Here is a 12,446-nt window from a genome sequence, read left to right as displayed (position 1 = left end):
AAAAGCGCATTAAACGCGCTCAAAAATTGATGATTTATTTCAAATGATGTACGATATCTTTTTTGCAATCATTATGACTTGTGAGTATATTATAAATGTAATTGTCACTTTATCCAATCTCAAAAGACGCACTTTCCATAATTATCGCTCGCATGGACAATCCATCTTTTCATCCTCTAAGTTAGATCTCTTTCTTTGCCTCTCAAAAGGAGCCAGATTAGAAATCAACTAAATTCCTAAGCAGAATCTTGAATTACAAATTCATGGCAGAAAAAATAGGCTAATCCGAGCGATTACGGGCGGATAAATTAATGTTACATGTTATTCTAGCAAAAAGATTTCAATAGAATGTCCTTTGAAAATAAAAAAAATACATATCGACAATAACATACCATTAGGCAATTCGTGCGTGATTGTCAAAATGTGAACTCAGCTCGCGATGTTAATTTTATGATTTATTAGAACGCAATGTTTTGTAAACACTGATTGACGTTCAATGATATTTAATGCACAACGATGAATCAGCTTTGTAAAATTTTCTGTCGTTCTTACGAGAACGACAAAAATTGCTTCTAACATCATATTCTTGGGCCTTCCACAATAAGCCATTAGTCATAAATCAGAAGTGAAAAGCTTGAAAAAATGATCAATCAGTCGTCAATTTTTAGTTTCTGACTTCTGATTTATAACTAATGGCTTATTGTACAAGGCTTATTATGCGGGTTCTACAATAGAAGTCGTAGCGGTCGTAAACTGAGAGAAAAATGTCGAAGTATCGCGAAGCAAATGTTACTTACGAAATTGTGATGACGATATAATATACGATGAAATATACATTTCTGTGGAATATATCTTATTTGTGTGAAATATATTTCATTCCTACGAAAATATCTCATTAATTGCAAAAAAATAAAATTAATGGCTTATTTGCTAGGAATAAAATATTATTTCGTCTGTATTTAAATAAATATTTATTTCAATGAAATAAATATCTATTTAAATAAATATCTATTTCAGTGAAATAAATATATTTCTCACAAAAATATATTTTTATAGGCATCTTTTTCTCAGTGTAGAGTCTTATAAGGCCCAGTTCCACAATTCATATTTAACTTTTAACAAAAGTTTAACTTATTCTTCATCTATTTTCAATTCTAGAATTGAAAAGAGAACCTCGGTTAAGAGTTAATCGTGAATTGTGAAACTGGGTCTAAGTCGTAGAAAATTGACCAATCATAGTAAAGTATTCTTCTCATATTCAACTGTGACTGGTTGATTTTCTACGATTTAAGACTCTACGACCGTTACGACTTCTATTGTAGACCTTGCTGATATATTGTTACCCTTCGTCGGAAATTAATGAATTCAAATGGTACTGATCATAATACTCAATACATATTTTCAAGGTTAAAGTTATATACATATTATTGTACGATTATAAGAATGTTAGCTTTACAACTCGAATCGGTGGTATAATACAATACGAATTTGCCGAGATTCGGCCGCGAGATAACCGCGTTAAACTCGGATCAGCCTTTATTTTCTTTCGCGGATTAAATCTTTTTTGACTGTATAATTAGACGACGATTGCAAAAATTAAGATTGTGTCTAACAAGTTGAATTAATACACACATTAAATTATAAACCTAGTTTGAGATACAACTGCAAGCTACAAAAAAGTATTTGTATAATGAAACTCAATTTTAATATATAAATGATAAATTGTTAAAGTAGGATACTAAAAAGTATTGGATTTTCCGAAAAGTTTGTGCCGATTTTCCAAAAAATCGCAAACATATGTTTACACATTTATATTGACATTTTTACGCGTAGATATATTTTTATTCAGTTATATTACTTTTATTTCTGTATCTAAAAAAAACGTGAAAATTTTATTTGTTCAAAACTTGTTGGATCTTCTAGCGAATACTTTTGAAGATATGACATAAACTTTCTGGATAACCCAATGTAATGGATATGTTAATAGCAAATTAGGAATACAAGACAAATAGGTGATCCTAGATCAAATCATATTTCAATACTTGCGACAAAACTTTTCTCGCCTTTTTAATATACAATCGCATCATATTAATTGATATTCACTGTGCTGAATAAATGTTTGACTCTGACACCGTTGATAAAGCAAATTCGTTCATTCGTGTATGCCCCTTTCACGTGATTGGGAACTACAGACTTCTACCACAGACCTTCACACATTTCTGTTAAACCATTTTTATACAAACGTTGCTCGTACAAAGAGAGACAAGTTCATCGAGTGGAGTTAAAGTATTGTAATTGCTACTAAAGTTTTACGCAAGAAAAAATGTTTCATGCTATTTTATGTTTCTGATACTGTATATCATAAAGCATCCTTTGCGCGATAAAAAAAATCATCGAGACGATAAAAAGCACGATTTTGGACACGGTAATTAATGGATATCTTATCAATATCTACCTATCTAAAGGTTTGTCCTTTCTGACCTCTCGAGAGAGAACTCACTCATTCTCTTTCTTCTCTTTCATATTCATATACATCATGCACATACATTGGGCACATTCCATTTGGCGTTTGCAATGCTCGCAAGCATCATTTCGTCCTTGTTTATTCTAATATTAAACAAGAATGACACGATACTCGCGAACATCATTTCCAAATAAACTATGTCTATGGTTGTGAACGCCAAATGGAATATACTCATTGTATACTTTTTTCACTTTTAGTGCAAAAAGTATAACATAGTATAAAGAGGCAACATATCTGTTACAATTACATCGCATTTATATGCAATTACTTCACAATCTTCAATGTACAGAGTAGTAAAAAAATGGGGTCATTGAACTCTTTAACGAGCGTACTCGTTTTCTTGATCTGATCTGATTTTAGGAACCTTGCTCAGCAAGTTCGTTCAATTCATTGCCAATTAAGTTAATCAGTATTTAAAATTGTGGAGACACTATGGAGAGAAAAATATAATGTGCGGTCGGTCGTTTCGATTCTCAATTATGAAGCACTGGTTTTGGAGAAAGATTGACTTTTTGATCAACGTTTGTTAAACGAAGATATTAATATTGTTATTCTTGTTGTTAATATCCGTTGTTATACCATTACTTGCGCAAGCTTCCTTCATAACGTACTAAATTCGGGGATCCGAGGTTTTTTTTCTTTGCTCAATGAGTTAACTCGTTAAGCTTTTCTAATTTTTTGGATTTTTTTCTTGTTTTCCTTCTTTTTTAAATTTTTTTCCCCCCTCGAAATCCCGGATTCAGTCTCGGTTTGGTAGACGAAATATTGTCCCACCTATAATAAAAGGTTCTACTCGTAATCATCAAATGTTTTAATAACCAAGAGATATACATCTCTCGGTTATGTATTTTTCTTTCTCTCTCTCTCTCTCATACATACACACATTCTCTCTTTCTCTCTCTCTCTCACACTCTCTCTCAATAAGGTTGATGTCTCTGAAATTGACGCGGTCCCGGACCGTTACCTCGCGGTTTGGGACCATATCCCATATTGTCGTAGCCATCGTAACCAGCGTAATCGTAGTTCGCGTACACGTCATCGTAGTTATGATAACCGTTGTATTCGGGGATGTAGCCATAACCGCCGCCATATCCATATCCGTAGCCAGGCGCCCAGAAGCCCTGATTTCTTGGGTCCGGATTGACCTTGACTTTCTTTACGTCTACCTCCTTACCATTAATTGTTTGCTTAGGTGTCTTCAACAACTTGTACACAACTTCTTTCGAATCAAACGTGATAAAGCAAAAGCCTTTACGTTGATTTTTAACTTTGTCGAAAGGCGCCTGAAGTTCAACAATGGTACCATATTGGCTGAAGTAGTTCTTAATGTCGTCGTCAGAAATCTCGGGAGTAAGACCACCCACAAAGATTTTACCATGTTGAGGTTTTTTACTAACACGTTTCGGATCAACCTATATATGAAAAAAATATGCTGTTAGTATACAGGTACAATGAAAAAGACACGAGATGGTGAAAGTATCATCTATATCTCTCGCTGGGTTACAAAAGTTTATAAAAATGCAGCATATAACAATCAATATTAAATTTGAAATTAGCAAAGTAAATCTTGCCTGGTAGTATTACTCCAGTTACCTTGCGCTTATTGATGTAGTGCTCGCCTGATGCAAGAAGCTTATCGATGGTCTTTGGATTGGTGAACACCATGAATGCAAAACCACGTGAAATGCCGGTATGAGGATCGACCTTCACCGAGATGCTCTCGATCTCGCCGAATTTGCCAAAATGATCTCGCAGCTCTTTATCAGTTGTATTTCGAGACAAGCCGCCAATAAAGAGCTTCCGCTCATCGTCCTTGCCAGGGATACCGGCGGTTGCCTGTTGCTGCGAAGCTTGTGACGAGGAGTGCTGTTGCTGACTGTGCTCCTGATTCTGATGAGATTCGTTCGGGTGTTGGTTCCCTGATTGATCCTGCATACCGTCCGTCTGTGGCTGATTCTGGAAATCTACCGCTGCCGCCATCGTGATTTCTCAAGCGTTCCTCGAACACGTCTCCGTGCAAGATAGACAAAGCGAGCCCGTGTCCTAGACCTCGGTACCGACTGCCAACTACGTTAGGGTGCGTCGTCTCCCGGTTTACGAACCGAAATCGGAGCACGATCTGCAGATAGATATTCTACACGCGTGGCACGGATCCGTAACTTGTACTTGGATAGTGGCTTAAATAATGACCGGTGTGCTGCCGGCTTAGCCTACGAGAAAGGAAAGGAAAGGAAAGGAAGACAACTTCCGCGTCACGCCGCAGCGGTTCCGCGCCGCGACGAGTCGAGCTCTCTGATTCGTCGTCTCCGCCATTGTTACAGCCGTCAACCAATTGACGCGCGACACCGACAGCGATAATCAGCGACAACTGGCGGCAGTTTTCAACACTAACCATGACAAGAACGCCGGAAGTTCATCTCGAGTTCTTTGTCGTTTCGATCACCCTTCAATTTCGGCACTATTCGCCCGATTTTCGCCGCATCGCGTCGTCTTGATCGCGTTGCGTTTTGCGCCAACGTTGCCAACCTGAAAAATAAATCGAATCGATATATTTGAGAATATTTAGGATGCGTTCCGTTTCACGCACGATATGCATGAGGTCTGTTCGCGTTGCATGAAATCCCCAAATATTTTTACACTTAAAATGAGATAGATATATATTTGGCCTTGAAAAGAGAGAAAGCGAAGATGCCGAGTGCCAAAAGTGCAAGCAACGCGAACAGACCTATTATGTATCATTTTGGCTGCTTTCTTTTTAGGAGACACAGGTCAAAGTCTCTTTTAGGTCACACTGTAGTCAAAGTCTCGCTACAAATGCTTTGAAGCGTTTGATGGATCAATTAGAAGAAAGAATTTTACAAACTGATCAATTAAAAAGCGCTTCAAAGCGTTTGCAGCATCGCGTTGACCGTACCCACAGTCGACACAAGTGTCGTTCTATCTTTGTCACTCTCTGAATGTCAAGAAGAATAGAACGACACTTGTGTCGATTTGTGTCATCAAATGGAAAGCAGTATATATCTTTCTTTAATATTTAACGAACAACAAGGCGGCTGCTTGCAAATCGCAAATATAAATTCAGTCATCTGTATCGTGTCACACTGCACACTGAAAATGAATAATGCGCAAAACTCGGATGTTATTAATTAATTACACGTGTATCTCCAATACAACGTTCAAAATCATATTTTCTAATTCTTACATTTTAATTATTATTGTAATTAAATAGCTTTGCGCACAGCAAGACACATGGACAAATAAAAGAATGAAATTTTATTTTCTTAAATATATTTAAAAATATTAGAACTTGCTATAATATGGAATTATTTATATTCAAACACTATTTATTTTTACCACATGTAACGTATATGCTCAACTAATATAATTAATCTTCTTTTTCTTCTGATTTAATGTCGCTTGCCAACGAAATAACGGCGATTCCAGGCCAAAAGCGAAGAAATTATAGTTTTTAAAATCCAGGGAGTCGATTGCGTATCTTGAAATGAGGTGAAAATTCCAAAAGTTAGCAAATTCACTAGTTATTGACCAATTAAATTATGAATATTTTAGTCAATTTGCTCACTTTTGTAATTTTCACCTCATTTCGAGATACATAATCGACCCCCAGTATTCTCTTCCAAGTCTAAAAACCCTCGTATGAGGTTTATTCTTTTTAGCTGAACTTTGCACCAGTTTATCTTTCTTCCTTTTTTTTCACGAAGAAAGAAGAAGAAGAAAGGTGAACTAGTACAAAAGTTCAACCAAAAAGAACAGGTCTACGATGAATAAAGCTGGTTTTACATTATGGCTCCTGCACACTGGACGCGGAAAAGCTTATGGCTCCTGCACACTGGAAGCGGAAATGCTTACCGCGCGGCAAAATGTGACGCGGTAACCAATGGCTACGTTTACACCGTGCGCTTAGTCCGCGACCTATACGATAGATGTCTTTGTTTAACCTACATAAGGACATCTATTGTATAGATCGCGGCCTAAATGCACGATGTAAACGTAGTCATCGAACATGTTAGGAGCTGTAAGCTTATTGACTACCGCGTCATATTTTGCCACGCGATAAGCATTTCCGCGTCCAGTGTGCAGGAACCATTAGTCCGGATCTACAATAGGTTTCAAACACTGTGTTTCAAACACATTTCAAACGTTTACTTTGAAATGCGACCAACAGCTTCTTTCTGATTGGTCAAGAGACGCAAATCCAATCGCAAACGCAATCTCCAATCATTAGTGTGATACGAGAATTAAGTCTATTCTACATTAGTCGCAAGCATAAATATTGTCTGGTTTATGCTGGGTCTACAATAGAAATCGTAACGGTCGTAGGGTCTTAAGTCGTAAAAAATTGATCAATCATAGTTGATTATTCTTCTCATATTCGACTGTAATTGGTCAATTTTCTACGACTTAAAACCCTACGACTGCTACGACTTCTATTGTAGACCCCGCATTATAGCCCGTTTACAATATACATAATAAGCTTGGTATAAAAAGTAAGAGTAAGAAATTGACCAATCATAGTCGAATATGAGAAGAATAATCGACTGTGATTGGTCAATTTCTTACTCTCACTTCTTAAACCAAGCTTACTACATGTATTGTAGACGGGCCATTATGCGTCGTCTACAATACACGGAGTGAGAAGTAAGAATAAGAAATTGACCAATCACAGTCCAATGTGAGAAGAACAATTGACTGTGATTGGTCAATTTCTTACTCGTACTTCTTACTCCGTGTATTGTAGACGACGCATTATGCTTCAATCTTAATCCTAAAATCCTAAAATTCAGCCAATGGAATACAGATTTCAATTAAGGCTATCATCATGGACCTATAATTATATGGACTGCGCACTATAGTATATGCCGGGTTTTCATGAAGCCAGCAGAACTGACAGAGATAGAAAGAATTGTACCATCTTATTCACATGTACGTGACCGAACAAAATCTCCGATTGTAACAATTATTATTTTAAATCGTTTGTATTTTATATGAAGAGTTTTGAAGTGCAAATAAAAAGGTTTGTGAGTCATTCTATTAATTACAATTAATCATTCTTTTTTGGACCATGTACTTGGCCGAAATAATTAACTGGATCTAAATTCAACAAAGTTTATACATGGAATCGTTGGTATTTCGTATGAAGAGTTATGAAGTACCATATTAAAAACATTTGTGAGTCATCCAAACATTTTTAAATAAATATTAAAATATTATGTAGTACCACCGACGAGATATTATTAAAGACCGACATCCTTATGGGAGTTCGCGTCCTTGTTAATATTGAAGTGATTAAGAGTAAAAAAAACTGATAATATTTTACTAATTTTATGATTTATTAGTTTAGTAGACGTGTTTATCGGTGTACGTGCATTTAAAACTCAATAACACTTGATTTTTCTTTAAAATTGTGATTTCAATGTTATCGTCAAAGTTCGATTATCAACAGAGATAATAACTGCAGAGAAAAAAATTGTAATTTTTCGGCAATATATAGGATATTATAGCTTTACAAATATGCATATTTATTTATAGAGCGTTTATGTAATAAAATATCATGAATTTAATAATGTATTAGTCAAATATTTATGTTAATAATAGCAAATTTATATCAATTGTCGATAATGTCAGCGTTCTTCGATTACCTCCGGGTCCTTGGGGCCCTTTTTATACCGCCGAAAATTTGCCCAGGGTTGACGGTCTTTAATAGTATCTCGTCGGTGGTAGCACATACGAATTGCAATAGAAAACTGTGTGCAAGTGCACCGCTCCCTTCCTTCGGAATGGACAATTTGGAATGTAGCCTTGAACCGTTCTGCTGGACAAAAAATGGCAGTGAAAACGCTGCTTGAGTATAACTACAAACCAACTGTCTCTTGAGGCTCTTGAGTTTGGCTGTCTTTTAGCTCTCTTTATTTTCGCAGACGAGACGTCGATGTCGAAATCGCCGCGGCAAACGCAATTTCTTCGATTTCAGGTGAGTGTAATAAAAATCGATATCCATTGTTCGTCACCGCAAGATTGTACAGTAACTCTTTATATATTTTTGCGTTTCCTTCAATCTGTCAAAATAGAACGTTCACTCCAGAGCATCTATAGGAGTAATTTCAACTTACGATTCATGCACGAGAAATTCACCGGGACGATAGCGCTTGAAACATAACCTGATTTGGCAATATGATATCGACTGAATCGTTTCGTATCACATAAATGAACTCCATGTATTTCCAATTTTTTATCTTATTTTATATTTCGCGGGAAATAAAAATTCATGTATTACAGTTTACCACGTAATTATGAAAAGGAAGTCCTTTTCTGTCTGTAAATGAATTTATCACTTTAAATTCCAATATTCAATATCCAATGCAGTGAAAATTTTAGCTTTTTCTTGTTTCTGATAGCTACATTGGTTGTAGCATTTTGGTTGCACAAAATTTAATTTTCAAATATATTAAACGTTTATATTTAGAGTAATATATTTATTCTATTGTTACTAATATGATTTCTTCTTTATTTATGTATGAAGTACATTAGATAGCGGAAATGTCAGGTAAGCGAGCTGCAACAACTGAATTGAATCACGACAACTGGAATGAGGAGAATGAACCAGAGGATGCAGGAATGTTTGCGCTGGCTTCAAATGATATACTTGAGAAGAGGGTTATAAAAACAGCAAGGCGTCGTTTGCCATCGAAGGACGTAAGTATATGTCCTGGTTAGTTTTTGACCTCAACTTACTGTTTCTTATCACTTGTCACTGTTTCGTGTTAATTGTTTCAGGGGATTCCTACGAAAAGTGCATTTGGATCGTTTACAGGTTTCAAAACTAATCCAAGTTTATCTCCGTTTGGTTTTCTAGCTAATACAAGCACTACTTCTAGTACTACTTCTACTACATCAACAACGACTGTAAATACAAGTAACAAGCAGACTGCAAGCAATGGTGCTTCTAAGATTCCCGAAATTGATGTAGATAAAAGAGAGGATGTTGCCAAATTACAAACATCATCAAGTACAAGTACAAGCAAAAAAAATTCAATTGAGCAAGGAACTGAAAAGACAAAGAGTCACTCGTCGGATTATTACGCAAAATTAAAAGGATTAAATGAAAGCGTCGCTACATGGATAAAGAGCCACGTAGATGCAAATCCGTTTTGTATATTAACACCTATATTTAAGGATTATGAGAGATATTTGAAAGAAATTACATCAAAAGAAGAAAGTACCAAGACACAAACCTCGCATACTTCAGAGCATATAACGCAGATTGCAAAGAACGATAAACAAGAGACAAGTTCAGAAAAAAAATCAGAAAAGTTACCGTTTGGGAATTCAAACGCGAATGCAAAGTCCACTTTAACTACGGGAACAGAATTAAAACCTGAGAAGTCGATATTTTCCAACATCACCACAAATACTAAATCTGTATTTAGTAATATGGAACAGAAAACAGAAAATCCTAAATCTGTGTTTGGTAGTACGGATGTAACCCCTGAAAAGAGTAAATCTATTTTTGGAAGCACAGAGTCGAACGTTGCTAGTAAAAGTGTATTTGGCAATACAAGTGTGGAAAGTAGTCCCTTCTTAAACAAATCTACCGTTTCAGATAGTGGAAATAAAGAAGAGGTGGAGACAAACTCCAACGCAAAGTCTGTGGCTCCTACCTTTCCCACTTTTAGTTTTGGACATAGTTCTACCAGTAATGTGTCTGCTGGATTTACTTTTGGAAGGTAATTTGTTCATTAACTTATTTACTATATCTTATATTGAACAAAATACAAAAACACATTTTTATAATTTACAGTGCAAAGCCATTTTCATTTGCTCCTCAAGCAGTAAAATCACAAGAGAAAACCGAAGACAAAACAGACAATGAAAATAAAGATGAAGAAGATGAAGAACCGCCGAAACAAGAATTCAAACTAGTAACTGAAGAAGGTGCTACTTATGAACAAAGGTAAGTTGTACATTGTAATTTCTTAACTAACTATACAAATATCAAAATAAGAACTACACAAAACTTTTTAAAGAGTTTATCTTTATATTATAGAGTAAAAAATTCTCTTAATATATAAATTATCTCTTAATATCAAATACATTTTTTTATAGGTGTAAAGTCTTCATAAAGAAAGATAACATTTATACTGACAGAGGCATTGGGATGTTATATCTGAAACCAACACCGAACGGAAAGACGCAATTGATAGTACGAGCCAATACTGCTTTGGGTAATTTGTTACTCAATACTCTATTGACTCAAAGCATTCCCACAAAGCGCATGAACCAGAACACAATAATGTTGGTCTGCCTACCGATGCCAGATTCTTCACCGCCACCAGTCTCAGTGCTGTTAAGAGTGAAAACTAGCGAAAATGCGGATGAATTACTGGAAGCATTAAATAAGCATAAAAAGTAGAAATTACACGAAACTTGATTTATGTATTCAAACACGTTTCAAAGACGTTTTTCTTTGATGTTATTTCGAGCTTGAAGAATGAAGCAAACGCTAATCCATGAAATATTTGTTTATTATTAATCAACGTAATGATTTTGTATTAAACTTTATTGTCATCATTCCATAAAATCTAAATTTTGCGATTGCCTAGGAACTTAACATGATCATGAGAAATATGTATGATGTAAGAATACAAGATGTTTCATTCTCGAGGTATGTAATGGATGATCAATTAAAAAATTAGCCCAAAATAAGCCAATATAGTGATTTCATTTATCCGTTTTTGGCGTACGACAAAGCTGCAAAGCAGAGAGATTCTCGGATTTCTTTATCCTATATAGCCAATCAGCAGGATTGAAAAATTTGTCGTGTGGCAAAAAACGCAAATGTAATCTCACTCTTGAGCCGTTATTAAAAATTTATCACCAATAAGAAATTTGCTCTAAAATTACATTTGATCATCATTATGCAATAAATTATCTTCTATTCTTATGTTATGATGAATAAACGAAGAAAAACTTTTTTTTAAAGATTAATGACTTTTCCAATTGTTATTTACAGATATTGTGTAAAAAGATAATTGTCTATATAAGAATGCAAAAATGGAAGTTTCTAAAAAAATGTCTCAATTTACATGCATGATATTATTGGAATGAGTGTTGCAATTGTAATCAATAATATAATAATAATAATTGGAAATATATGTACAGTATGTATAGTAGAAATATAATAGTGTATATTATGAACGAGGCAGTTTGTGCTTGTAATAGCTGCTGAAATGTTCTATATTATTAACAAAGTAATTGTATTATAGAAGTTAATTACAAGTGAAAAGTATTATAGATTATATGAATTGCCTGATATTCTACAAAACAAACTTCGTAACTTATTTATAGTAATGATGCACAAAATAAGTAAAAAGATGTTTGTCGTTCTACAAACATTACGTTATGTTTTTAAGAGAATTTACGTATTGCGAAATAGATTACATTCAATAATCACTAAATGTTCAGGATAAGAAATATTCATTTTATAAATTATCAATCTTTTACTCTTCACTTTATTTATACATTTGTTATACTTAATTATACGAAATATATTTCAAAAATTACTTCATTTTATTCATATTTTCTTTGGGTTGATTACACGTGATTCGAATCATGGACAATTATACATAAATATACAAATATATTTTAAAAAACATATTTAGTGATTTAAATTTTTTAGTGATTCACGTTCATGAGAAAAGAATATCAGCATAAATGGATTTTAGATATAAGTGGATTAAAAAACATTTTTTATTCGTGACAATAAATTTCATTATAATTAGTTGAAACTTTTAAATTACACTTGCACTGCGAAGAGCCTCTCTCTTATAACAAATTATATAGTTATTTATATAAATCGACTGTATGTATGTATGTGTGTATATATACACAAGCTTCGATTTGT

General features: G+C 34.5%; 2 protein-coding genes across 5 annotated transcripts; one reads left to right on the top strand and one right to left on the bottom strand.

Moving 5' to 3' along the window:
- Positions 1-2,009: 2,009 nt before the first annotated feature.
- Positions 2,010-4,757, bottom strand: LOC108721280 (RNA-binding protein squid). Of its 2 annotated transcripts, XM_018445757.1 has the most exons (3): positions 4,118-4,757; positions 3,489-3,936; positions 2,360-3,298 (listed from the first exon to the last, which is right to left on the bottom strand). In XM_018445757.1, the coding sequence occupies exons 1-3, from the start codon at positions 4,502-4,504 to the stop codon at positions 3,264-3,266; spliced, it is 870 nt and encodes a 289-aa protein (XP_018301259.1). In that variant the 5' UTR covers positions 4,505-4,757; the 3' UTR covers positions 2,360-3,263. The 2 variants fall into 2 exon arrangements, with proteins under 2 accessions (XP_018301258.1, XP_018301259.1); XM_018445756.1 differs by having other exon boundaries at positions 2,010-3,936; positions 4,118-4,756.
- A 3,646-nt stretch (positions 4,758-8,403) lies between these two features.
- Nup50 (nuclear pore complex protein Nup50) lies at positions 8,404-11,452 on the top strand. 3 transcript variants are annotated; one of them, XM_018445617.1, is made up of 6 exons: positions 8,404-8,516; positions 8,614-8,760; positions 9,066-9,238; positions 9,320-10,269; positions 10,344-10,496; positions 10,649-11,452. In XM_018445617.1, the coding sequence occupies exons 3-6, from the start codon at positions 9,083-9,085 to the stop codon at positions 10,953-10,955; spliced, it is 1,566 nt and encodes a 521-aa protein (XP_018301119.1). In that variant the 5' UTR covers positions 8,404-8,516; positions 8,614-8,760; positions 9,066-9,082; the 3' UTR covers positions 10,956-11,452. The 3 variants fall into 3 exon arrangements, with proteins under 3 accessions (XP_018301119.1, XP_018301118.1, XP_018301120.1); XM_018445616.1 differs by lacking the exon at positions 8,614-8,760; XM_018445618.1 differs by lacking the exon at positions 8,404-8,516 and having other exon boundaries at positions 8,617-8,640.
- Positions 11,453-12,446: the final 994 nt, after the last annotated feature.

The sequence above is a fragment of the Mycetomoellerius zeteki genome, unplaced genomic scaffold (assembly GCF_001594055.1).
Source record: "Mycetomoellerius zeteki isolate Tzet28-1 unplaced genomic scaffold, Tzet1.0 scaffold164, whole genome shotgun sequence".
Lineage (NCBI taxonomy): Eukaryota > Metazoa > Arthropoda > Insecta > Hymenoptera > Formicidae > Mycetomoellerius > Mycetomoellerius zeteki.
Note: the sequence above shows the minus strand (reverse complement) of the source record. Positions and strands in the feature narration are given on the sequence as shown.

What these genes read in the sequence shown, in the direction of transcription:
- LOC108721280 (XM_018445756.1), bottom strand. Translation starts at nt 4,504, where the DNA reads ATGGCGGCAGCGGTAGATTTCCAGAATCAGCCACAGACGGACGGTATG. An exon ending in ACTACATCAATAAGCGCAAG is followed by an intron (nt 3,937 to 4,117) that starts GTAACTGGAGTA and finishes TTTCATATATAG; the next exon opens with GTTGATCCGAAACGTGTTAG.
- Nup50 (XM_018445616.1), top strand. Translation starts at nt 9,083, where the DNA reads ATGTCAGGTAAGCGAGCTGCAACAACTGAATTGAATCACGACAACTGG. An exon ending in GCTGGATTTACTTTTGGAAG is followed by an intron (nt 10,270 to 10,343) that starts GTAATTTGTTCA and finishes TATAATTTACAG; the next exon opens with TGCAAAGCCATTTTCATTTG. An exon ending in GGTGCTACTTATGAACAAAG is followed by an intron (nt 10,497 to 10,648) that starts GTAAGTTGTACA and finishes ATTTTTTTATAG; the next exon opens with GTGTAAAGTCTTCATAAAGA.